Here is a 26975-nt window from a genome sequence, read left to right as displayed (position 1 = left end):
CACTCATACGGTCACGCGTACGATCAGGGCAGGCGAAATATCAGAGTTAAAAAAAATTTCCGATTTACTTGATTACTCATCGAGTCACTCCTATGGTCACTCATCGAGTCACTCCTATGGTCACTCACTGGGTCATTGATATAGTCAGGGCAGGCGAAGAGCCAGGGCGAAATTCCCGGGGTGAAATGTCCGGGGGCCAAATGTAACGGGGACGAAACGTGCCAGGGGCGAGATGTCGAGGACGAAAGGTCGGAGGCGAAATATCGGGGGCAAAGGTTCCGTGAACCAGTTGATGAGGGTCTATAATATTTCTGGTAGTAAAAAAAAGGCACCGTTGTAGATAATTTCGATGAGTAACATCTATGATAAACACTGTCTAGTCACATTAATGTGACCACCAGCTAATTTGTGCAGAGTCTGGATAGAAGTTACGAAATTTAGAAGTGACACTATAAAATACTAGAAAGTGGGTAAATGGTTGCTTTAAGGCCAAGATTACATTATAAAAGTTTTCTAAAAGTTATTTTATAAAATTTGAAAAATTCAATCAATAAGATAATCGGTTGCATTTGCTCGAATGTAATCTATGAGCTTTGTTGTGGCTGGATTTTTCAAGTTTTATAAAAGATATTTTATTAAACTTTTATAGTGAAATCCCGGCCTGAGGGTGTACCTTATCGACAAGAAGAGCTCTTAACTTTATCGGTTGAAATTGCTTTCTAGAAGTTACAGTGAGCCCACTGTCACAATAACATTTTTCAGACGATAATGCAATCAATACCAGTTTGCGTTCTTGTCGAAGCAGTTGTTGTTCTTAGGGTTCGCCGCCGGATAAGATAGTAGCGATCCATTCACCTGAGCATAAAACGTGGATCATCGTAGAAGGCACGTTTTTTGCCAAAAAATCTGAAGTCGTTCAACTTTGATACCGCCATGCAAATTAAAGCCGCTTTTGCCAATGCTACTTCATTATCATTGGTGTCGTGACTACCCATTCGCTCTGGAGCCATACACACAAAACAGAGTTCATTGCACTGATATTTTAGACCAGTGTTTCTCAACCTGGGGCCATATGGCCCCCTTGCGGTCCTGGGATATTCTTGCGGTCCTGGGACACGGGAGAAAATCAGAAGAAAGGTGATCCACGACAGGTGGTGAAGGGAGTCATAGAGAGCTGTGAAGAGAAAAGCTTTAAAAGTGAAACATGGTTGAAAAATATTACTACTTTCAGAATTCATCAGATCCGTCCATAGAACTAGGGGCATCTTAACCCTTGAGTCTATGTGGACATGACCCGGGTCTTCATGTCTATAATGGAGGGAGGGGGGGACTGCACTATATGGGATCTGGTACTATGATTTTCATATGTAAGCTGTTACTTCCAGCTAAGTATGGAGGGCCCCCAGAGCAACGGTTGATGTGTTGGGAGAGTCGATTTATCGTGCATGCTCATTGGATCGCCTCTTATTTTACACAGACCCTTTTTACCATATAATTAAACTCCTGGGAGATGATAATCCATCATTTGAATCCGCGCCTAGCCAGGATTCTAGAGATTGTCCTGATTTATTAAAATTGCATTCATAATAAAAAAATAGAAAGTATCTAACTCTTGGATGAGGGTAGAGGGGGCCCTGGATAGGACGGGGGGCCATGAGAAAAAAATCTGATCCATGGGGGGCCATGAGCTGAAAAAGGTTTAGAAACACTGTTTTAGACAAAAGTCTGGAAGAACTCTAAGGCCGGGATTTAATACTATAAAAATTTGATAAAAGATCTTTTACAAGACTTGATAAAAAACAAAAACAACCAATAAGCCTGTTGGTTACATTTGCTCGAATGTAACCGATGAATCCGATGAATGTAACCGTAATGCTTATTGATTGCATTTTTTAAGTTTTACAAAAGAACTTTTATAAAACGTTTATAGGTAAACAATTAACAATTTACGAAAATTTACTGTTCGTAGTGGAGACAATAAATTTTGGTTTTGGTTTTCTAAGGCCGGGATTACACTATAAAAGTTTGATGAATGTTCCTTAATAAAACTTGAAAAATGCAATCAATAAGCGTATTGGTTACATTCGCTCGAATGTAACCAATAGGCTTATTAGTTGTTTTCTTTTCAAGTTTTGTAAAATATCTTTTATCAAACTTTTATAGTGTAATCCCGGCCTTAAACTCTCATCAAACTCAGTTTTAAACTCTCATCAAACTCAGTTTTAAACTGTAATAAAAAGTTTTCGTTGAGTCTAGTTGTATTTTCCCATGCCCAAAAAAATTGGACCAAAATATTGATCCAAATATATTTAAATATATAGTCACTTATCCAAAATGTTATACAGTCAAACCCCGATTTAACGAACCGGAAGAAATCGACAGTTTTAATTCGTTAAATCTGGGTCAAATTGATCAGAGCATAAACACACTCGAAACGGCAAATTTTAAAAGTTATTAACATAGGGTTGGTGTTACAACATATTTCTGACGACAATTGAAAAAAAAGAACAACAATATAAACTTGCTTGATAGAATAAGTTTGTTTGATACGTCCAACATTTTTATCAAATTCAATCGACTTTGAATTTGAAAACGTTTTTTCTCCAGATGACTTGCCATAATTACTGGTACATAAAGGTACTGCTATTATTACTGGTACCATCAAGACATGGTACAAAAACTTGAAGTAACTATTTTTGGTGTGAACCGATTGGCAACAGTGCCGTTTTATTTCGTGGGCCTATCCGGGCACAGCCAAGGAGTCTCAAGTGCACAGGGGCTTCATGATAATGAAATCTGGTTAGGATTTTTGAGATAAAGCACGTGAATTGGTAGGCAGGCGTTTCTTGTCAGATGGGGGGGTGCTCTCACAGAAATAGATTCTCCTGGGGGGCTCATGATGCTCTTACTCCTGGGCAATCAAATCTTCAGATTGTGGTTTTGGGGGACGAGAAATAAGAAAAAAAAATTGGATAGTTCGAAAACTATTCGTTGTATCGAGGTTTTTATTCGTTGAAAAAGGGGTTAATATAATAGGGGGTATCAGTTGTATTTGTTATAATAGGGTTTTTTAGTCTGTTTTCACCAGAATTTCAGAAAAAATTCATTTAATTGAGAAATTCGTTAAATCAGAGTTCGTGAAATCGGGGTCCGACTGTATAAAGGTTCATAATTTAAGTCGTATAATCGGTTTTGTTAAGAAAATCAAGTTAAATATTCCACAAACTTTTTACGCAAATTTTTAATCGCATTGATCGAGTCGAAATTTTAAACTGCGATGATTAATTAATTATTAACTGACCCGATTAATCGATTAAACGGACCGGCCCTCATCAAAATTTTCAAAATATTTTACCATCTAGCCTGGGTTCCTTGTGCCCGTTTTCCGAGTGTTTGGATGAGTTCCCATCAGTTCTGGATTCAGCCGTTTTTTCGAGAGCAGCGCATGCTCTGAGGACGTATGATGCCACTTGCTCTTGTTTTTCTTGTTTTGGGACATCTACCAGCAGCCAATATTGGGCATCCAGCCGTATCACAGCCTTGATTATGGTACGAAAAATAGAATAACGTCGAAGTAGATTTCTTTCCGATTTCGACTCTTCATATTGTTGGTGTAGAGTAGTCAGGGCCCCTTTGACGGTGCTGTATGAGTCAGTCACCGTTTGCGTCACGTTCTTCAATCTTGTATAAGTCTGCAGGGCTCCGTCACGAGAATGATCTGAAATGAAAATATGATTTGAATCATACAGCTGAAATTTAATGGTTGGAAAAGTGTTTGCAAATGTCAGGGCTACATGAATCCAAAGCTTTGAGGTTCTCATAGAAAGATATACACCATATGCTGTATGCTCAATCCATGGTCAACGGGCCAAATGTGACTCTGGAAGTCATCGGATATGGCCCACGACCACAAACCTAATTTTTTAAACTCATTCACGAAAGCAGTTTTTTGGTTAAAAATTAGTGTATTGCTATATAAAAATTTATAAGAAATTAAAAATCATCAAACATTTTCAGGAATGGTCTTGAGTATTTTCCGGCCCTCTAAAACGGGGTCTCCTAATCCCCTAGTCTCCATGAACACCCTTGTGCCCCACCCATCCCCAGGTTTACTGACTATGACTATCAAACTACCATTTCATATTTCCATAAAAGACAATAAATTTAGACGATAGGGCCCCGCTGCCCACCGAAAAAAATTGCAAGTGTGTCCCCAGGCACTTAAAGGCTGTCAGGGCTTGAGAAGGGTTTATCTACCCAGAGCCGCAACTAGATACTCTTTCAGCCGGACAAGCATGTATTATGCCTCCTCCGTGCAATTTTGAATAATTTTAAAAGAAGAATTTAGCGCCTCTCCTGGTCCAGAGCCCAGGGTATCAGATTCATCTGTACCCTTCTCTTGGCTTGGGGGGAAGGGATGTTGTCAAAACTCTAGACCAGAGGGTTCGATGTCTGACCTCTAGAGGTCTCGGACAGAATTTTAAGCTATTGCTTCGTTAAGAATTCGAAGTCTAAATGTAATCAAAGTATTTTTATCCCGTTTTGCGGCCGATAAATTTTAGCGGACCTTTGTGGTAGCCCCCTTCGCACCTGCCTAGGTCCGGCCCTGAATATTTTATTCGATTGTCACCAGTGACCGATTACCAAATCACTCAACTGGCCCATGAAAGTTTAACGAACAACTTGAATGACCAGTGGCACACACACACACATTTCCAGATCCGTATATATATATATATATATAGCCCTTGGCCCATTTTCAGATTTCATAAGCTACCACAGCAGCACATTTTCAAATCGCATTCTGGACCGCGGCAAAATTTCAGATCACCTAAGCTGTCCGCGGCATATTTCACTTGATCACTTAAGGAACCTAGGGCATATTTTCAGATCACTTGAGTGGTCCGTGGCATGAAGTGGCCCGCAATCTCCAAAAGGTTGAGCACCCTCCATAACGTACTGTTACACGTAATACGCGTTACACACACGTTACACACACGATTTAACTGAAAAGCTTGTATAAGAAAATTATTCTATGACGATACACCGGACATTTGAATTATATTGAAGTGAAGAAGCGTTGAATGGATATCTAATACAATTTGATCAAAAAGGAACGAATGATTAGAAGTTATTCAAGATCTCTAATCTATCTAATTTTTCAATTACACTCGCACTAAAAAGCATAATAGCATCAAAATTGAAGGTAAACTTTATTGAAGTCTGAGGTGGTTGCTATCTCTCTAATGAATTTAAAACTACTCTCATATACACTGCTCAAAACAACTAGGGGAGCAAGCAAAAAAGTGAAGAAAACCGTGCGAGACAGCCACGTATTGGCATACAATGGATAGTACACGCGTATCAATGCGCAATACAGAAAAAAGACGTAAAAAAATTTGGAATTAAGCTTTAATTCTTTGAAAATATGGAAAAAACATGAAAAGATGATTTAGGGCAACAATTTGGTTACATGTAAACGATAAAAAAAGTACTGTTTAGACATGATGCATGAGTTTTAATAGGGCGTGTGGTCTCCTCGAACAGCTAAGACTGCTGCACACCTGTTTGCCATGGATGCGATGAGGTTATCGATCAGACTTTGGGGAATACTGTTCCACTCCTCAAGAAGTGCAATCTGCAAGTCTCGGACAGTAACAGGCGGCCTTGGTCGCGCAGCAATGCGTCGTCAGGATTCAGGTCAGGAGAGCACGCTGGCCATTCCATACGCTGTATTGTTTCAGCTTCAAGCATGTTCTCCACCAGACGAGCTCTATGCGGTCGGGCATTATCATCCTGGAAAACAAAGGAATCTCCAATGGCTCCAGCGTAAGGGATGACATGAGGTCGCAGTATCTCGTCTGCATACCTTCGGGCCGTCAAAGTGCCATTCCGAATGATATGCAGGTCCGTACGTCCGCCTATGCTGATTCCACCCCATACTATCCAACCAGCTCGTCTGTATTGTGACCTTTCACGAACGAATGCGGGGTTATTTCGAGTGCCCCTGTCCCTCCATACCAGAACACGTCGGGTGTCACACTCCAGACTGAATCGGGACTCGTCTGTAAACAGCACTTGGCTCCAATCATGTTGCTCCCAATCTCGATGTTCAGCAGCCCATCTTCTTCGGGCCGCACGGTGGCGTGGGGTCAACGGAATGCAGACCATTGGCCTACGTGCATAGAGCCCTCCCTCATGAAGCCTATTACGTACTGTTTGGCTGGACACCCTTCGTCCTGTTGCCAAGAGCAACCGGGGGGCGCGGTAGCCCGGTCGAAAAGATGCTCGCCTAAAGTACCAAAGGATGTTTAGAGGCGTCGCGAGTTCGATACCCAGTTCGTCCTTGTCAGAAAACTTTCCTGACACAGGGGTACAACAAAAAACGGCGACTTGACCGCAGCAAAAATTGCTACCACAGGGAGTCCCCCCCATCGAGGGGTTAGCGCACCAACCTCTCGATGAGTACGAAAAACTAGCCTGCCGTTCGGAATCGGCAATAACTTGTAGGTCCCGGTCTAATTAGCCCTCGTGTGCAGAAAATGACCGTGGTGCGACAAAAATGATCAAATGATCAAGAGCAACCGTCTTTGCAGCTGCGTAGCATTCTCTGTTCTGTTTCGACGGGCTGTTAACCGTATATACCGGTCATCAGTTGCTGTAGTGGCGCGTGGCCGACCTTGCCCTGGTCGACGTCTAACATTTCCTGTTTCTTGGAATCGATTCCACAGCCTTGCAACAACACTTCTGGTGACTCCAACAGCGTCCGCGACACTACGTTGTGTTTGCCCGGATTCCAGTCTGCCTATAACACGCCATGCCATGGATTCCGGTAAATCACGTTGTTGAGACATCCTCAAGTCACCTTGTCTCAAAAAACAATACTGCGCAATCGTAAAACAGACGTTTCTGCAACATCCCGATTTCTGCCCTTATCTCCCTTTTCTGGTTTTTGACGTCATGAACTTTGATTTGCATATGAAGTTTTCTTCTTCCGTTTCCTGCTAGGCTTTAAATTATGGATGATTCATTTTATGTTACTTATCGGTATACATCTTTGCGTAATTTTGTTAAAACCATGTGCTCCCCTAATTGTTTTGAGCAGTGTATATAAAAGTTTTCACAAGCTTTCAGGAAGCCAAAGATTTTCGGATTCCTGAATCACAAATGTTTTTGGATGCATTAATAAGGCTTTTTGATTCCTGCTAATTTAATTAAAATCCGACTTATATATAGGTTCATTTTAATAAAACTTAGCACTGAGATGAATAGTTTCATCTCAGAATTTCATAAGACAGAGCCACTTGAAATGGCGATGAAAGGTGAAGTCAAAAAATAAAAATCAATCGCAATTTCATTCATATTTGCTATTGTGATTTGTGAAATTTTAAAGTAAATTGATAGAGTAAAGAGAGTAAATTGATAACTTGTAAGGTTTTGGCTAAATTGTGAAGGGTGATAGAGAGTCTAAAATAATAATTTTTTTTGTCATGAGCGTGTGTGTTCAGAAATGCCACATTTAGGTAGCAGAAGGCAGGGTCGTCTTAAAAGCATCATGGGCCCCCCAGGTCAAGTGGTTTTTCTGAGGTCCTACCAGATAAATGCTAGAAAATTTTAACTAGATCTAATTTTCGTGAGGCCCCTTTACTTTTGAGGTGCCCGGGTGGGGCCCATGCATTAAGACGGTACTGGCAGAAGATGCCTAAAATTGTATTTTGTGTTATCATGAATGGGTGCCAGAAAATGCCGCATTAAAGTGGTAGAAGACACGGTTTAGTTCAGTTGATAATAAAGTTCCCGCGGTGAAGGCATGCGCAGCTACACGAATTCTGAACAACACAAATTCTCTGAAGTTTTCTGGTCAGGAATCGTGCATTTTGTACAACCTTTAACTAGTACTTTTACATTCGTCATTTCCGAGATGCATATCTGAAGTCTGGTCCATTTTCGCCAAAGCCGCTTGAAAGTTACTCTTAATGCAACTTTGAATCAGCAGGACCGAAAAATCTTCGCAATGACCTTCCTAAATTTTTCAGACATTTCAGAACCACATGGTATGTCGTACTACAGTTCTGGAAGATCCTATACGTCCCAGGAAAAACAATAAAAATTTATTGATATTCATGATCCGCACGGATGAATTCATAATCATAACGGTTGAAATTTATCACATCCAGAAGTATTAGTGAACCTAGATTATATGCCAGATAAAATTTTCTCAGAAACAATACTGCTATCTCTAGCTTGTATTCTCCTAGAAATGTTACAGAATTCTCCTCTCGGAGATTTTTCCCCGGATACGGTAGCAGCCGTCCATTTCACGCAGCTTAGAATGTAACTCGCCCGAGGAGACTATCCTTTACCAATCAGAAGAGGTGCACATTTCATACCGCTTCGGAAATTAAAGTCGTTTGTCCAGAAGTAACTCCGTTACTATGAGTGTAGTGACTATTTGTCTTGTATGGAGCACCATGCATCGCATCCACGCAGACATTTTAGGTAAAGGCCTGTTAGCTTTCTTGTCATTTAGAGTTCAGATCAGAAGTGTGGCGAACTTCTCACTGTTCAAGGACCAACATAATGGTCAGCTGCAGTGTCACGGGCCGCGCCAGAGACACCACTCCGGTGTATAAGCCGCACCAGTAAAATGACCCCGAAAATACGCAGACCTGTGTCCGCCGTAAGTGATGTGGTGAAATACGGGCAATTCAGTCATTAAAATTTTACCCTGGGCCCCACTTTTTCATTATCTGCCTACCAGCTAGTATATCGATGCAATTCATCAAAAACTACTGTTTCTTTTGCAAATTAGTCCATTCAATTACATCCATAGTTTGAATTTTACCGGCAAAACAATTTCTCCACATTTCTTTGCAATTATTATTCATTTCTTACCACTGATTTGGCAACATTCGGGGCCGTACGGTTTCAGTAGACGGAAAATGTGTCATGAGGAAATCAAGTGATGTGAAAGTGCACCGTGGGTCGCTTTAGTGATCTAGAAATATGTCGCTTAGTTCATTTTTACAAAATTCGGTTTAAAGTCGTAACCACATCATATAACTCCGAAGGCTACATTTGGCCTCCGGGCCATGGGTTGATCATGTATGATCAGGGGGATTGCCAGCTGGGATTGCTCAACTTTAGTGTGTCAGTCAGCCGTCACGCATTCTTTCAGTAGACGTTCAACACTCAATTTGTCTGATTAAGGTACACTTTAAATAACACAGTAACCAAATATTAAACAAATCGCCCAGTTTCACACATCATATTATGCTTAATTTGAAATTCGATAATCTTCAAAATTTTATATATATATAAAATATGATAAATAACTTGTTTAACCTGTGAGAGTAACGACTGATACATTTTCAGAATGTTTATGTTACGGTAAATGTGTAAATGTGCTATGCATAATCGCCAAGCATTTTAGTAAGTTTGATAAATTTCCCTAAATTAATTACTTTTACCCAAGCGTTGTTGGTTAATTTGATAAGTACTAAAATATTATCACTTTTACCGGCGATTATGCATGACACCCAAGCGTCGCCTCATTGGTAAACATGACAAATCGTACTGTATGGTGTACTATACATGATAATTTATACATGTATTGTGTCATTATATCGAGATACGATCGTAAAATTTGTTATTATATGGGGGTCCGCCTACGTGTATATATCCACACTATAGACGCAATCGGGAATTTTTTTTTCATATGATTTAACTGTCAAATTTACAAATTACACTAAGGTATTATGCACAATCACAGATAAAGGCGATAAATTTCAAGTATTTATCAAATTCACCAACGACACTTGGGCATTATGCATATTCACCGGTAAAAGTGATAAATTTATCAAACTTACCAAAACGATTGGTAAGTATGCATAGTAACCAATTTATCATATTCACCTCAACATTTGCACGAAGCCAGCCCGCGACACGTCCTTTACTTCATCAGCTACACGCAGTTGATGTCAAAAATAGGAGGTAGTCACAATAACGTGCATATCGGAGAGGTATTTACAACTCTAAGTAGTGAGAATTCTTCGAATTCCACTCACATAAGCAGTGGTGTAATTAGATAATCGAAGATGTATCATCTATACACTCGCAATATCTGGTAAAATCGTTGTAACACTTCACACGCAGCTCTCAAAATTATCTACTTTCCCTAATTCACTTTACATTTAATCTCCTCAGATTTCAGCGATTTCAATACACTTTATGAAATGACATTAAACGAGGTTCTATATTAGACCCATACCGTGTACAATTTCCCGATTAAATCCCGGCAACGATGATGCCCCTCTTTCATCGCCATGTTTTAGCTTCACGCAGTCAGTATATAGCGTCTTTCTATCCTTTTCCACCGCTACCTTTATCCGACACCTGAACAACAAACACTACGAACCAACAACGCCAGAGAATCCCCTCGAGAGTGGGGGGTTTCACCGTAAATCTGAATCTTCAGGAAGCTCAGTAAAATACGACGCTTAATATTTGGGCAAAAAGGCGTTAAATATATCGGTGGTTTGATCGTTTTCAGTCCGTTGCGAGATGAATGAAGAGAGATGGTTCCTTTGATGGAATTTTCCTCTGGGACATCCAATTTCGAAATTCAACGCTGTTATGTACTCGGACTATCTTTTCTAGGAATAATAAAGCTGAATAAATACTTGAAGGGGGGATTTCTGTGGTTATATTCACTCGTGTCGAACTGTTGTCGGCGAATTGTTGAATTGTTAGTTGGCGAATTGTTGAATTGTTAGTTGGCGAATTGTTGAACTATTAGTTGGCGAATTGTTGAATTGTTAGTTGGCGAATTGTTGAATTGTAAGTTGGTGAATTGTTGAATTGTTAGTTGGTGAATTTTCCCAGCGCGATGAATTTTCCATTCGGTGAATTGTTGGTCAGTCAATTTTCCGGACACGCTCACTCACTAGGTCAGTCATTTTACCGCTGAGTCATTCATTATTACACTCATTCACTCATTAGGTCACCAATTAAGACACTCATTCACTCACTATGTCGCATAGGCGGAGATACACTTGGAAGTCTGGGGGCACGATGATGATGCCAATTCATATATGCACATATACATTAGATCTGCCCACTGCACTTTTGATGCTGAGAGGGGGGGGGGAGCATTGTCCCCCCCTACGCTGTACTCCTCCGTATACATGCCTCCGCCCGTATCTCCGCCCATGCTAGGCCACCTCCTCACTCACTAGATCGTCTACTCTATCACTAGGTCGCTCTCACTCACCAACACTAACCACTCATTCACTAACTACTGTATCATTTACTGACACACTCACTCTGTCATTCCTCACTCACTGACTCGTGTCGAACTGAATTGTTGGTCAGTGAATATATTGTTCCCAGCGGTGAATTTTCCTGGTGGTGAATTGCATGGCGGCGAATTGCTGTCGGTGAATTTTCCGTAAACCTCTTTTCTGTTCTTTCTCTAATTTAATGCTTGTTAATTATTGCAAAAAAAAACCAAGAACTTAAAACCTTTGAAGCAATTGTAAATAAATGAATAATTGTTAATTGATTCATTAAAATTTGACTTTTAATTGCATTAATTAATTACAGTTAGATAGTTGGCTCTTTTTTGTGTAGATAATAAAAACGACGTATGAACTGCTGCCGAAATAAAAAATGACTTGTTTTCAACACATAAACATTATACAGTAAGAACTCGATATGATGTCTACCACTTTCAACGTCACCCCGCTTGTAAAAGTCAATTTTCAAAAGGTCAGTTCTCTTTGTGCAAAGAGCATGTTTGGGTAAACTTGTTATTATGTCACATCGCTTATGCAATCATTTTTATTCGGTCCTCAGGGGTGACGTTATACCGGGTCTGCCAATAGCATACACGAGATGTCATCCCCCCCCCATATAAAAACGGGGTGGATGATAGGCTTGTGGGCCCAAGGATGAATTTTTTTTCATTTTTTACCCTATATATTTACTGTGCAGGGTCTCTATGGCTATGCGAATGTTCATATTAATGCTACGTTCATATTCGAATATCCTAAGCCTATTTAACAATTTTGAAGGCACCAACACCTACATGTAACTAACTGACCGTCCGAGGCACAATTTTCACGAGATACTACAGTCTAGGAGAGAGTTCTCTACTCAATTTTATCCCCAAATATTTATATTTCCAGGTGATCTAGTTGCTGTGTTGTGCCTTATTTCGTAGCATTTACATCAAAGCAGCCACATGCCGAAGATTTCAAGGGAGATATGTTGTTGAAACCTGCAACTTTTACGCCATAGTTTTACCATTTGTTTCTCTGCGAAGTAGATATACTCAACCAAGTATTGAAGTTCTAACTTGAAAACTTAATTACATTATCTTTTCGTACAACGCAGTGATAGAAACGAAACATTATTTCTGATTCAATGCTCGTATGACCTTCAAATTCAGACGTAGATTCTCCGCTCTATCCGATTCTTTCAAAAGATTTTTATCTTCGAATGAATCAGTCTATTTTATCTCAACTTTTGCATCAGCGAGAGCTTCGATTTTCATGAAGAAATAGCTATCTAGGGGAAATAGGGGAAACGTGAATAAATACCATTATTTTATAACACAGAGAGAGAACAAAGAACTGGTTAGTTAGTTTGGTAATAAAATAGCATGTTAGTTTAAAAACCATGCGCTAATAAATAAGTGAAAAAATAATAAGTTAACATCCGATTGTGTGTGTGAATTGAATTCAATTACATATATAGCAATAAACGATGCCACTAGCCGAACGATTGTCACTGTAATTATGTAGAATGGGTAACCAAAGGTTTTTGAATAAAATCGGAGTAAACACAAGCTTTTCCATCGCTGCTTCCTAACGCATTCATATATTAGAAAACTAGGAAGAGCTTTTTTTAAAGATTTCGGTTTAGGCGGATCCTCTTAAATGGAATTCATGGTCTTGGAGACCCAAATGTGTAAAAGAATGTTTAAGAGGAACACCTATGTGGCTAGAACATTATTTAGAGAAATATGTAGAACTGTTTTTCCCTGCTGCTTATTACTATTTCTCATCGAACCGTTGGTGAAGTCTTATGGACACTTAGGGTTCTCCACGGAACACCGTATGGGAAACCCTACGCTTCAATGACGTTAAAAGGAATTTCAAAGACTCGCTAGTCTCAATAAAAAAATTACATCCTCAAATTGATGTAGAAAGAGAACTCTTAACGACTTTGAAATAAATTTTCTTCTTCGGGTCATGTTGACCAGAACGCAACTGGCCAGGTAGCAACTGATGAAGTCAGAAAAAAATCACGAGAATTCATTGATAAAACAAGTTTTGGCCAAAAATTCGTTTTGGGTCAAATAGACCCGAACAGTGCAGCAGGGTTAATTTCCCAATAGGATATTATAAAGGTAAGTGAACTTATTTTACTGCATATAGAAAAAAAAAAAAGTAAGTTTTGACCATACTATAGAATTTTCGTAAGTGAAAAATTTACCTACTATATTATGTATTTAAATTGTGTTTTTTTGGCACATTTTTATTGCAATATTGTAAAAGAATGATTTTTTTTTAAAAATTCCAAAAAAAATCAATACAGTACAGTTTTCTGGAGAAGTTAAAGTTTATGATTTTTTTAAACATTCGATATAACGATCTCCTAAAATACCGTGCGTTTTTCGTGGAACAATTGGGGTCGTTATAACGAGCGTCGAATGTATCATACTTAAACATAAATGTAACATACTCCCGAACAGGACTGTTTATTTGAGTTGCATATCACTGATTCTAATCAGGTTCAAACACTCAGGCATTCTATTAAAGCAGCGCTTCTCAATTTATGATCCACGAACCAGAGATGGTCCGTGACAAGGGCACGGGTGGTCTGCAAGCAGACTTGATAATTGAATTTTCACTAAATGAAAATACATTCAACTGTTGCAATTGATTAATTAGCAATATCCTTATGGATTCGAATAAAAGTTAGACCTTCATACTTTAAGTAACCTTGCATCATCGAGAAAAATACAGGAAATTGTGATCCTAAATATGACTAATTGTAGCCAAAAAAATTCAATTTAAGACAAATTTGAAAATTAGCTCTAAATTGTTGAAGGGTGGGAGAAATAAATGGCTGCTGCAAATCTCAGTGAACAGAAGTTCATTTTACGAAAAGAAAGTGCTCGCATCATGGGGGACTATATTTGACTTTATATTGCACTAAGAAAATACGTAAAATTGGGATCATTGGCAGGCAACATATGGAACATTGTCAATTGTCACCAAAGACGTTGAGAAATGAAAAGCAAATGGAACTCGCAGTAAATAAAGTATACAAATTCGAATAAGCTTCGTTGAAAAAAAAAAAAAACAAGAAAAAAAACGGGACTATTCTATTAAGAATTCGAAACGCCCAAAAATAGAGAAACGTCACGTAAAATGCGGGATGTACCGGAATTTATATGCGCCGTTTCATATATATGGTCACACTGCTCATGTGTGTGTGTGTGTGCCGTAAGTTCGTGGTCCGTCGAATTGCTTCAAATATTTTACTGGTCTTTGGGTTCAGAAATGTTGTATTAAAGGAACGACGTACGGGGTCACTAAATATCCAAATGAGAGAACGTACGCTGCGTACGTCGTGGGAGTCAAAGGGGTTAAGGAGACTCGGCAGACTCGACTGTGCATTGGATAAATGAGCTCAAACACATTCACACAAAATAATCAGCGTATTGCTAATACGAGTAAAAAAAAATATTTCAGTTAATAAATCAGGTTCTTTTATTTGAATAAAAACTTATAAAAAACAAAAATATATGGTTTCATTTCGCGGCTCTTGGAAAACAGACGAAAAACAAAACGGGACAGCATTTTTTTATGAAAATTTCATTAGAAACGTTGGGAAAGAACAAACAAATATGTTGTTTAATCTCTTTGGGATGCAGTTAATCAGCTAATTTGAAGAAACAACTCAAGGAAAAGAGTTAAGGAGGGTGAAACAAAAAGAATGAAGGAAACGGGAATAAAAACAAGAAATCACTCAAATTAAGTCCACACACACAGCTCGGTTACTTTTGAATTAAAAGACTTTGCTATTGAAGACATTTTTTTTCACGGAGCGAAAGGATTTCAAAACAATGGAATTTAATACCCGAAATAATAATAATAATGTAATTAAAAGTGAAAAAAAAAACCTCATTAATTTTCATCGTTTTGCAAAGTGTAATTAAAGCCAGTATTTAAAACTTGGTGAGATTTTTAAGCACTTTATTACGAATTAATATCTTTTTTTCTCTATTTAATACCATCTTTGTCCTTTTGTGGGAAATATAATAACGATATAAATTATTTGTGTGCATTATAATATTAATAACAAAAGAAGAGTCTCTGTAGTGTTAACGGTTGTTTGGTTTCGATTTTCACTCGATTTTAAGGTTGAATTTCACTCGACCGTAAATATTCCTAGAATTGTAAATATCCGAATATTTTGTATTTTAAAATTGAGGGGAAAAACATTTTTTTTGGAATATCGATCAAGTGATTTTTTTTAAAAATGGTCAAAAATGATAAAAAAAATTCTGCGCTAGCAGAAATATCATTAAAAAAATTATTCAATCACAGATTCATTTGAAATTTGATGCATAAATTTTTGATTGCATATGTTATGCTATCTCAACACAATTTTATCAATATATTTCACGATTATCTTTTTTTCGCAAATTTTCCAACATTAAGAAAAAAAAATTGAATTTTTGACACCTTGCGCGCATGATAAAATGGCATGACGTCGATTTAATTAAATAAATATCGATTCAAAATACAGTGAAGAGAACTGTTCAGTTCATCCAGAAGCAAAAGATTGATTCAATCGTATTTAAATTAAATATAAAACTCAAATGTTTTATAAAAATTAAAAAACCAAAAGAAATTATTATAATTTATTATTAACATTTTTATTTATTTATTTTCATTTTTTAATGAGTATTTATGAATGAATTTCAAATATTTTGCTTCATTTGATGAAGTAAACTGTTTTCTTTATTTTGGATCAACTTTTGTTCAATTACATTGCCATGCCATGTTATCATGCGTGCAAATTGTTAACAATAAATTTTTTTTAATGTTTGAAAATTTGCAAAAATAAGTATTAAAATTATGCATAAAATTGTGTTAGCATAGTATAGCATATATACAGGGGAATATATGCACCAAATTTGAAATAAATCAGTTGTTAAATAATGTTTTCAATGATAGTTCGACTGGAACATATATTTTTGAATTTGTTTGGCCATGTTAAAAGGTAAGACCCCAATTCGGAACTATGTAAGAGAACGCTAAGTTACATGTGAAAATTATTCTTATGATGAATTGTACTTGACATGTGGCATAAATACACGGTATGAAAATCAGTAAAAAAAGGGCCGGGAAGAAATTTAATTTAACTCAAATAAAACGAAACTTGTGAATTTTCAAGACCGATCTCAAATGTTTCTACTAATGTATCGGTAATTTGAAACTTGGCTCTCAAATTCTAATCTCAGTCACCGAAAATTATCTTAAAACTCATGCGATGGTAGGGCAGAAAGATTTTAATCATAATATTATTTTTTACTATTGATTTTTCTCCTAAAAATATTCTTATTACTTTTTTTCGGACGTGAAAGCTGTTAATTTTTGGTGTTAGAGGTGAACAACGTCGAAAGTTGACGACGTGACTTGTAGCCCAAAAGATTATTAAGAAAATTAAGATAAATTACCGCCATTAAAGTCTCTTCCTCCTATATTAATTAACTAAATACTTAGCTAGTTAATAAATCTCTGTACGTGTGTGTGTTGTTTCGTGTTTTTTAATTTTTTTCAATTTTTTTAGCCTTGTATCTTGTCGTTAGGCGAGTCAGATTATAAGCATCATTAGGTATTAAGCACGGCCACGGGTGAAGCTTTTAAATATGAGCGCTCGAGAAAATATCGACAACATTTCGATTTTTGGTAAATTATTTTTTACCATAGAGCAGATAGAGCACAGTGGATAGTATTGAATCAAAATGGAGCTATATAACTACAATACTTTTTTATTTAGAAGGAATTGATTCCTTGTCAGTGTCATTCTTTGAGAGCTTCTGAAATTTTACATATTCAAAGATTTATAAAATCACACCAAATTGAGACGACTTAAGATAAAATTCTATATAAAAAGTACTTAAATTTCCTAAACAAGATTTTATCTGTTTATAGATAACATTAAAACGAAGGCAAACTACATATTTAAACCTTAATTAACTATTTTAGCTAATTAAAAAATCCACTCTAATTAATCAAATTGCTGTGTTGATGTATTGTTTTAAGGCCGGTATTACACTATAAAAGTTTTATAAAATCCCTTTTATAAAACTTAAAAAATCTAACCAATAAGGTTATTGGTTACATTCTATAAAATGTAACCATTGACCTTATTGGCTGCATTTTTCAAGTTTTATAATAGGACTTTTATCAAACTTTTATAGTGTAGTACCAGCCTGATTGAAAACATGCTAACAGCACCGATTTACATCCGTTTTTGTAAAAATATTTTTTTTCAATAATACATTTTTATGGGGTGAACCATAGAGGGATAAGAAATTAGAGTGGATATTTTAATTAGCTAAAAGAATTAATTTGGGTAAAATATGCAGTTTTCCTTTATTTTACTGTTGTTATCTTGAAACAGACAAAATCATGCTTAGCAAATTTTGATAGTTGTTTTATTGAATTTTATTTTCGGTTTTTTTTTCAATTTGGTGCGATTTTATGAATCTCTCAACACATAAAATTTCAGCAACTGTCAAAAAAATGACACCGACAAATAATCAAATCTTTCTAGATAAAAGGTATTGTACTTATACAGCCGTATTTTTTGTATTGAAATGACATTAAAAGATTTTAAAAGACATTAAAAGCCTTTCTAAAATACAAAAAAAATTGAGAAAAGAAATATGTATAGTGGGTTTTTTTTGACAATATATATTCAAATATACACTGGACCATGGAAATTCTGTAAATTATTTTAACCCGAAAAAAAAAGCTTCTGCAACTCCAGTTTTCGTACTAAATAATGTCATTTCAAATCAATTTTGTGAACAAATAAATAACACGATACTCTTAAAAAAGACAAGTTTCATTATCTTGAAGGAATTCAATTTTTATGCGTTAGCAATATTAATATGGTGAAAAATATAACTATGTCGAAATCGATTTAAAAACTTCAGGAACTTGAACAAAAATCAATTTGTCTTTTTGGAAAGTACTAAAAGCCGGGCTTTCATCAGCTAAAAATAAAAATCGATGATCTGCTTAAAAATGCCTTTGAAATATGATTAAATTAGGCGCTATTTCGTTTCAGTATTTTTCGTGAAGAGAAATCTTAAGATATGAAACGTCTTGCAGATAATTTTTCTTGAGAAGAGAAAAAGATATTTGCTACCCTCGTTTTTTTTTGCTCGAAGCGGTATTTGCCTAATTCAATTTATTCGTTCATATCAGACTTCTCGGCATGCCGGAAAATTTGAGTTACTGACTCCAGGTAATTTCTAAATATCTCATCCTAAGTAATGATTGAATCGGGTGATTTTGAATCTTGTTTGTTCTCTTCATCTCGGGGTTTTTCCTGTTTTTTTTTTTTAACTGCTTTCAGATAGTTACAATTTCATGTGTTTGCTTCTTCTACCGTCATCTTGATTAAGTGAAAATGACAGACTCGTTCGTCATATTATGGCTTTTAAATTAGAAATTTTTGTAAAATTAAATGAACAAAATATTATTAAGCGAAGTGATAAAAGCGAAGTACTTTCTAACTTAAAACTTGATCATATGACTAGGTGCCCTGAAAAGTTAAATTAATTGTATAACAGGACATGATTTGGTGAAAATGTGAAACACAGAGTGTTTCGGAAAGAACTCTCTAAATTTGAAATGATATAACTTGAGAAGAGAGAGATATAACTTGAATAAAATGATGGAACGCACGCACGCACGCACGCACGCACACACACACAAGTAGTTCTCTCTCTCGTTTGATGGACAGGAATGAAATTCCAAATACGCCGATTTGTGAAATTAGTTACAACTTTGGTTAGTAGATGACACTATAGTCTCCGTGCAATGGCTTTTAAAAAGTGGGTGATATTGTTTTTCGCAAACTGGGTCAAATGCAATTTTTTGCAGGTTTGAAGGGCCGTGTGGGAGGTTGTGATGATTGGATTGATATGAAATTTGGGTAATCGGTTTTTTTCAGCATGCGCTCGAGATATTTTGCATTCTGTCACTGCAGGTTACCGTTTTGTTTGCAAAATTTCGAAAAACTACAACAGCAACATTCAAATTTTATTGCGGAATCAGAACAAGCACTATGAAAAATAACTAAGAATGTTGAAGTTTGTTTTCGCTTTAGATAGGTCTGCATAAAACCCCCAGAAAGGTCATGAAATAAAAAGTATACATTAGGAGGGTTTCCACAGCAAGGTCCCTATTTGGCTCTCACATCTACTGTGAAGTTCTCGCCAAAACGCATGAAAGAAAGCTTATTTCCAAAGCTTCCTAGATACTACAGTATCTAGAAGGCATTGCTTTTCCCCAGCTGAATGGTGAGGTTTTTTACTCGCGTTTTAACGAGAACGTAACACTGAACTCACAATAAATTTGAGTCAAGTACAATCTCGCTGCAAAACCCTCTTTCTTATGTTCTTCAATTCGCGACTTTTTAGGGTATAATATTGTATAACTTCTATAATATTGTAAAAACAAGTTAAATAACAAATTCAAGAAAACTTCGAATAAAAAACGGTTAAAACAGGGACATTTTTTTTCAAAAAAGTCGGGATGAAAAAAACAACAGAAAAACGGGACTGTCATGGAAAATACAAGACAAATGCAGGGCATATGGTCACCTTATGCTGAGACTAATTTTCAAGCGATTTGTAAAATCACCCCTCCCAACAGCGAGCTCTAGATCCGCCCCTGTATCAACACCTCACGATAATTAAATTGGTGCAGTAAATGAATGTTAAGTTTTTATTGTCACCAAATTTATTATTAAAAGATTAAAACTAATTAAATTCAATTAAATTCAATAATAACCGGATGACAAACGAATTGCTACTTATGGTTCGTAGAAAAGAAAAACTATAAAAAAATGCGGAAATATCCTTTTGACAGAATCTACAGAACAGATCAATGCACAGCCAATGAGCCTAAAATGCGTATTAAATTAGTTAAAATTTAATACTACAAGCAACAATTTATGAAATGCGATACAAATAAAAAGAAATGGGAGTTTATTAACAGTATTGTGAAAAACCAAAATAAAGCTATTGTTTTGCCAGATTGTGCTGATACTCTAGAACTTGCAAATCAATTCAACACCCACTTTGATCATATAAGCCACAATACGTCTTTATTTGGTAACAATGATGGTTTTACAAAATAGCTTGTGCCTGCCATAAATTCCTTTGTCTTTTTTGATGTAGTCGATCTTGAGGTACATAATACTTTATATTTTTTCTCTAAAACCAATTCCTATGATAACGATGGAATTAATATACATTTGATTAAAGAGTTTGCTGCAAATAGTGTCGCATTTATCACAAAGTTCATAAATACCTCATTTCACCTTGCTGAATTTCCTGAGTCACTGAAACGAGCCACTGTTACTCCTGTTGTTAAAAAGCTGGCGATAAAAATTCTCTGCTGAATTATAGGCCTATCTCAATTGTACCGGTTTTTTCTAAACTTGTTGAAAAAATTCTTTCAATTAGAATATATAATTTTTAGTATTCTGTAAATTTTTTTGCTAAAAACCAATTTGATTTTATAAAAGGACGAGGTGCTGAGAAAATGCCCTTTTGGCCTTTTAGAAATTTATTTATAATGGCATTGAAAGAGCAAATTTACTGTTGCAATATTTTTAGATATTTCGAAGGCTTTCGACAATGTGAACCATTATGTTCTCATTCAAAAACTCAATTCCGCTGGTATTCGGGGTCATATTTTAAATTGATTCACTTCATATTTATCTAATAGAGAACAAAGAGTTAAAATACAGGATAATTTGAGTAATTATGTCCATATAAATAGAGGAGTCCCACAAGGATCTATATTAGGTCCTTTACTTTTTCTGATTTTCATTAATGATCTATGTAATTTAGAATTTGACGGTTCCATGATCACTTATGTCGATGATTCGGTATTAATGTATTCATGTGATGATCTCGACAGTCTTAAGAATCATATTAACCACGATTTTATATTAATTCAAAAACAGTTCTATGCTAATGATTTAAAATTAAATTTACAGAAAACAAATACGTTAATTTCAATCTCATGCAATCTGATTTACATCTTAATCTTAAATTTCACACCCTCGCTTGTGATTTTCAACCTCATTGTCATTGCGATTCAATTCAAGAAGTGAATAGTATTAAATACTTGGACTTATAAATGTAGGCAGAAATTTAAAATGGAAATCTCATGTTCATGAATTACTTAAAAATTTCGTTTTGTTTTATATAATTTTTTTTATATAAGTAAGAAAGTTTCTACTAATTTCTTAAAAGATCTGTACTACGCTTGGTTTTATTCACTTATAAATTATGGTACAATTATATGGGGTGGTGATTATAAAACTAATTTATTGCCTTTATTTTCAATCTAAGAAAAGAGTTTTCAAAATTTTGAGTCGGGGTCAGTCTCATTCTTCTACAATTTTTACCAATCTTAATCTACTTCCTTTACGCCATAATGCTCTTTTTTGAATTATTCTTTTCTTAAACCATAATAAAGGCTTATACAGTTTAAAAGCTGATGTTTCCGATCGAAGACCTCATACGATTAACCGTATTCCTACTTTTAGGAAAGAAATTTTTTCGTAAACATTTTTATTTTATTTAGCTCCGAAATTACATAACTCACTACCACTAGAAATACAAAATATATCCACACACGAGTCATTTAAAAAATCATTATTCAAATTATTAATTTCAATACACGATGTAGACTCTTATTTTGACCTTTAGGAGAAGCAATAAAATTTATTCACTTTAGCTTTGCCACTTTAATTATGTATATTTTTCAATTAAAAAAAAAATGTTCTTGTTTGTGTTGTCTATGTATATTTGTGCGAGTTTCATTGTTTTTTTCATATATTTTTCTAACGTTTTGTTTATTTTACATTTCTCGTCATGCATTAAGAACTTGTTGCTTTTGTTTGACATTGATAGTTTTGTCTCGTTTATGTTGCATGTCTTTTTTTTTTAATTTTTCTGTTCATGTCGTATGTTTTATATATATTTTATTCATTAATTATCATGTAAATTTCCAATCATCCGTACAGGCATCAAAGCCTCTGGATGATAAATATGTTTTACAAAACTAATGTTAAATCTCTGTATGTTGAAAATGAATAAATTTGATTTGATTTGTGAAATTCCATACGTAAAACATATATAAAAAGATGCAAACCATTATTCCATTAATCCCTACTAATAAATATCGATTGACATCGGTCTCCAATGATTTTCGATAAGTTTCGCTTCATCTGGCATGCCGGGAAACGACGAAGCTCGGACATTACAATAACAAGTCTCCCTTTAATTTTTACCGTATGCCGGGAAATACGGGGGAATACGACGGCAGTTCGCTTCATCTATTTCATTATTTATTCACATCGATGATTTCAAACTATTTTCACCTCCCCTCCATCTTGGCTTTTCCGTCTGACTCGATAGAAGCAATGGTGAAAATGAAAGTATAAGCCAGAATACCATCTAAAGATTCATGCCCGCGGATAGCGGAAATGATGACTATTTTAACAACCGCTAAATGATAGCGGGTTTTTCAACTTGGCGGGACTGGCGATTGTGTAGACTGAACCTCACACAGAAATATACCCAAACAGGGAACAGTCAGACGCGTGTGAATGCGGTGTACTGTACTTGTTTTCGTTCGCATCTCGCGTATGTGGAAAACTGTTTATTCACCATTAGAAACCCTAATGGAATGGGTATATAGGTCTTGTTTCCCTAAGGGGCTTAATGAAATAGACGCAGAGATAGAGCGGTGGATTTGTAGCCATCTCTAAGCTGTTTGGAGAGATGAAAGTTTTCTTAGAGAGACCCGAGCTTCCTCATTCTTCCTTAATTGCTTTCTCATCGAGACTTTATATATTCGGCCAAGTAGAAAACCAAGGATATACAATATAAAAGGAGAAGAGATCACAGTAGGGTATTATCACAGCTTTTCCCCATTTCCGAATTCGACTTCCCATACAAAGATCATCCCTAGGAGGATTGGTGGTCTCTGGTGGCAAAATTCCTTTTTTTTTTTGCTTAAAACATAAGGTGAACTTACCATGTCTTTCATCTCAGTACCTACAAACTTTTGACTCTGGCCATTGTATGGAAGAATTTACGAAAGCTCTGATGAACTGCTTAAGTTCTATCACTAACTGTTTAACTAATGATAAGAAAAAGATTTCCGACGCAGAATTGGTGTGTAGGGACAACGATTTAGTGTAGAAGCCTCATATCTGAATGAATCATGTATAGGGTGTCTGAAAATTGACTGGAACATTTGAAAAATGAACAAAAAAGGGAACGGGGAGCGTTAGAAATGAAACTTCACCTACATTGTGTTTAAGAAAACCGTAAATTTCAAGTCAGAAAGCATTCAGAAATTAGTTACAAAATTCAACGACAGATGACGCTGCAGCCTGGAAAAAAATTAAAGCACCAGAGAGAGAGAGACAGGGCCGTCTTAAGAGCATTATGGCCCCCCGGGCCAAATGATTTTTCTTAGGCCCTACCAGGCAAATTCTCAAAAATCTCAAGCAGATCTCATTTTTGTGAGGCCCTTCTATTCTTGAGGCCGCCGGGCCATGCCCGGGTGGGCCCATGCCTTAAGACGGCACTGGAGAGAGATACGGTATTTTCGTAATATCCACCACTCGGAGCAATAACATCGTGCAGTCTCGAATCCAAATTTATGCCCATGCAAACGTCTCAGCTGGGATGCCCGGAATTGAATTTAGCTGGAATTTCAAAATTATTCAGTGACATCTATTGACGAATGTAGTAACTAACTTTGAAATTCTGTCTTGAATTAAATTCAGACCATCCCAGAGTTGGGGCGTTTGCATAAATGGATCGCAAATATTTTGCTTCACTTGATGAACTGAATAGCTTTCTTTATTTTTAGGGACGATACCTTCAGCAACTCTACTCTTGTAAATCCGTGCAACTGGCAATAACAGTTCATTAGTAGGGACTTGGTGCTTTTTAGCGCATACATTTTTAGGAAATTCTAGGACTTTCATATCTTCCGTTTGAATATCATTGAGGACTTTATCGCCCCATGATTCACTTTTATTCTGAATATCGCCCTTCCTATTAAAAACTGAATGATGACAGGAACTTTTCAACCACTTTTTTCACAATTTCAGACAAATATGTTTTTGACATCGTCACTCTGGAACATGCCATTATCTTGAGAAAGTAAAATAAAGTGAAACCTCTCGATAACGGACAGCCTTGGGACCGAAAATTTTGTTCGTTAATGGGTAGTAAAGTACACTGAAGTCCACTGCATTCAGTGAAGGGTTAGTCTACAACGGTACGAATAACTAGTCATTACACTTTACTCATAGTTCGAAAAATAGATGGCCTATGATAGCACTATAACAAGCATTACATAGAAACAAACTTCACATTAGGTTCACAATGCGTTCACGCACATTCAACATGAACCAATTCGTTAGAGATTTCATATGGGAACATGGACGAGGTGCATATGTGGTTTATTATTACGTAGTAGTAGTAGTAGTAGTAGGGAAGGGGTAATTATGATCATTAATAGTGCCCGGAAGTTAAGTACTAAAAACTGTAAAAATAGGTAGGCAAAAAAGCACTAAAAATCCTCAAAATAGGCACTAAAAAGGCATATAATAAATGGACGAAAAGAAAAATTACCAAGAACTAAGATATTAAGAGTCCGAACATTGGCTGCCGTTACACCAACTATTGTTCCTTATCAGTTTATAAATAATATATATCAGTAAATTATTAACATATAAATAAATAAATATATATTATTATTATTATTATTCAAGCCAAGTTGTTACTATTTTTACCAAAACAGAAGTGTTTGTGATCTTTCAAGCTTAGGTTGGAGGTGATTTAATATAATACTAAATACGCAATTAGCTAACATGCAAAATAATGTTAGCAAAAATTGAAGAATAATAATAAAAGTGAATAGTTATAATTTTTTTTAATTAGAACTCTCACGATATCAAAATGAGTTTGATGGTACGGTGATTGTTATCTGAAAACTATGTATAATAGCGATGCAAATCTTTGTCACGTCTATGGCAGAACAACACTGTTTCCTGAAATGTCGATCTCTCAGGCATTTGCGCCTATTTTGCGAGGAGTGAGGCTTCCTGTTAGGAATTTATACTCAAAATGGAAGTTTTTAAAATGAGCAATTGTTTTGAAGTTTCTATTATATCTGTACAGAATATGACCTCTAAAATTCACGGATAAACAGAAAACGATGTTTATCGATGGTAACGATAGTCATTTACGGCAGGAAAAATTCAAAAAATACATTTTTACAAAAAAGGTTTCAAAATAGGCAAGAAATAGGCATTTATGGCATTTTGCCTGAACTTCCGGGCACTAATCATTAAGTATGCTCAAATACTTAGCGGACTTCATTTTATTGCTGACTCTAGTCGAGAACGGCGAGACTATTCCGGGTCAAAACACTTTAATTGAGGCTCCCACAGAAGGCGCAATAAAATAGATTGCTGTATTTTGACGTGAATACGTCTTTTAAATATTCCGACTATACTGGGAGCATTCACAAAAAGTTGCGTGATGAAATTATTTAAACGCTTATATCTCAGGGAATACACAACGTAAGTCAAAAGCAATGGTATCGTCAGATGCACATTGCAAATATATTCCAATGATATCGCTCCGGTTTCAATATCTCTTCCCGTCTGGGAACCAGGCCCGCGGCCTATTGGCGCCTGAGTGGCGCAGTAGTAAAGATGCTCGTCTTCCACTATGAAGGTTACCATCAAGGTCCATGGGTTGGAATCCGGGCTTAGAACGTCAGAAGCAAGTTCTTTACCTACCGAGCCTAGGGCGACAACCGATATGGATGGAGTCTTCATTTCCCACCCAACTCCACAGGTTGGAAATTGCCGTATGGCGATGTATGACTGGAATTGGTGTGCGGTAAAGCAGCCCCGCTGCCTAGATAGGTAATTTATAGTGTGAAAAAAATATTGAGAATTGTCCCAGGGCCCCCACAGGCTGGAGCCCTGTCAGCCCCACATTTATGGAGGGGCCATTAAGTCAGTACCTACCACGCGAGGCTAGGCACAAAAACGCATTCACGTCAAATCTGGCAGCCGTGTCTATGACACAGCCTACTCCAATATTTGTTTTGGCCCAGGCAGCGAATGAATGAAAAATCATCCAAGATAAAACGTCAAATTTTAAGACATGAATTAATTTTTCACACGAATCCTAAGCAAACAAACTATCGATATCGCAGTACTGTATTTTCCTTTCTACAGGATGTCTCTGAACTCATAGGCCAAACTTTAAGGCAGGCATCTTCAACCCGTTGCTCGCGAGCGCCATGGTGCTCCCTGAAGTACCCAGAGTGCTCGATGTCCGTGTTCGATTTCGTGCTCGTGAGCACTTGATCAACGTTCCAATCACTAGGAGGAATCGCATTCAAGGATTGAAATCATCGTCATTTCATGCATTCGTATGTTAAACTTACCGTGAGGGTGCTCTTCTTTTTGATGATGGGTATAGGCGGTACTTGCGACTGGAAAAAGCTTGAAGAACCCTGCTTTAAAAAAAGGTAAAATACACATAAAGAAGCATTTTTTGTACATTAATAAAGGGTCGGAAATGAAAAGTG

The 26975-nt window shown here is 36.4% G+C and overlaps 1 protein-coding gene across 3 annotated transcripts in view; it reads right to left on the bottom strand.

Annotated features, from left to right (window-relative positions):
- The window catches only part of LOC149072601 (uncharacterized), a 165049-nt gene that overhangs the window by 9656 nt on the left and 128418 nt on the right, over positions 1 to 26975 (bottom strand). For all 3 annotated transcript variants that reach the window (XM_089246933.1, XM_089246934.1, XM_089246932.1), the window contains one exon: positions 3356 to 3718. In XM_089246933.1, coding sequence (XP_089103059.1) covers positions 3356 to 3718 — 363 coding nt within the window. The remainder of the gene's footprint in view (positions 1 to 3355; positions 3719 to 26975) is intronic.

This window comes from Pholcus phalangioides, unplaced genomic scaffold (assembly GCF_987345545.1).
Source record: "Pholcus phalangioides strain wild (caught in Gottingen) unplaced genomic scaffold, Ppha-v1.0 ptg000017l_1, whole genome shotgun sequence".
In the NCBI taxonomy this organism is placed as follows: domain Eukaryota; kingdom Metazoa; phylum Arthropoda; class Arachnida; order Araneae; family Pholcidae; genus Pholcus; species Pholcus phalangioides.
Note: the sequence above shows the minus strand (reverse complement) of the source record. Positions and strands in the feature narration are given on the sequence as shown.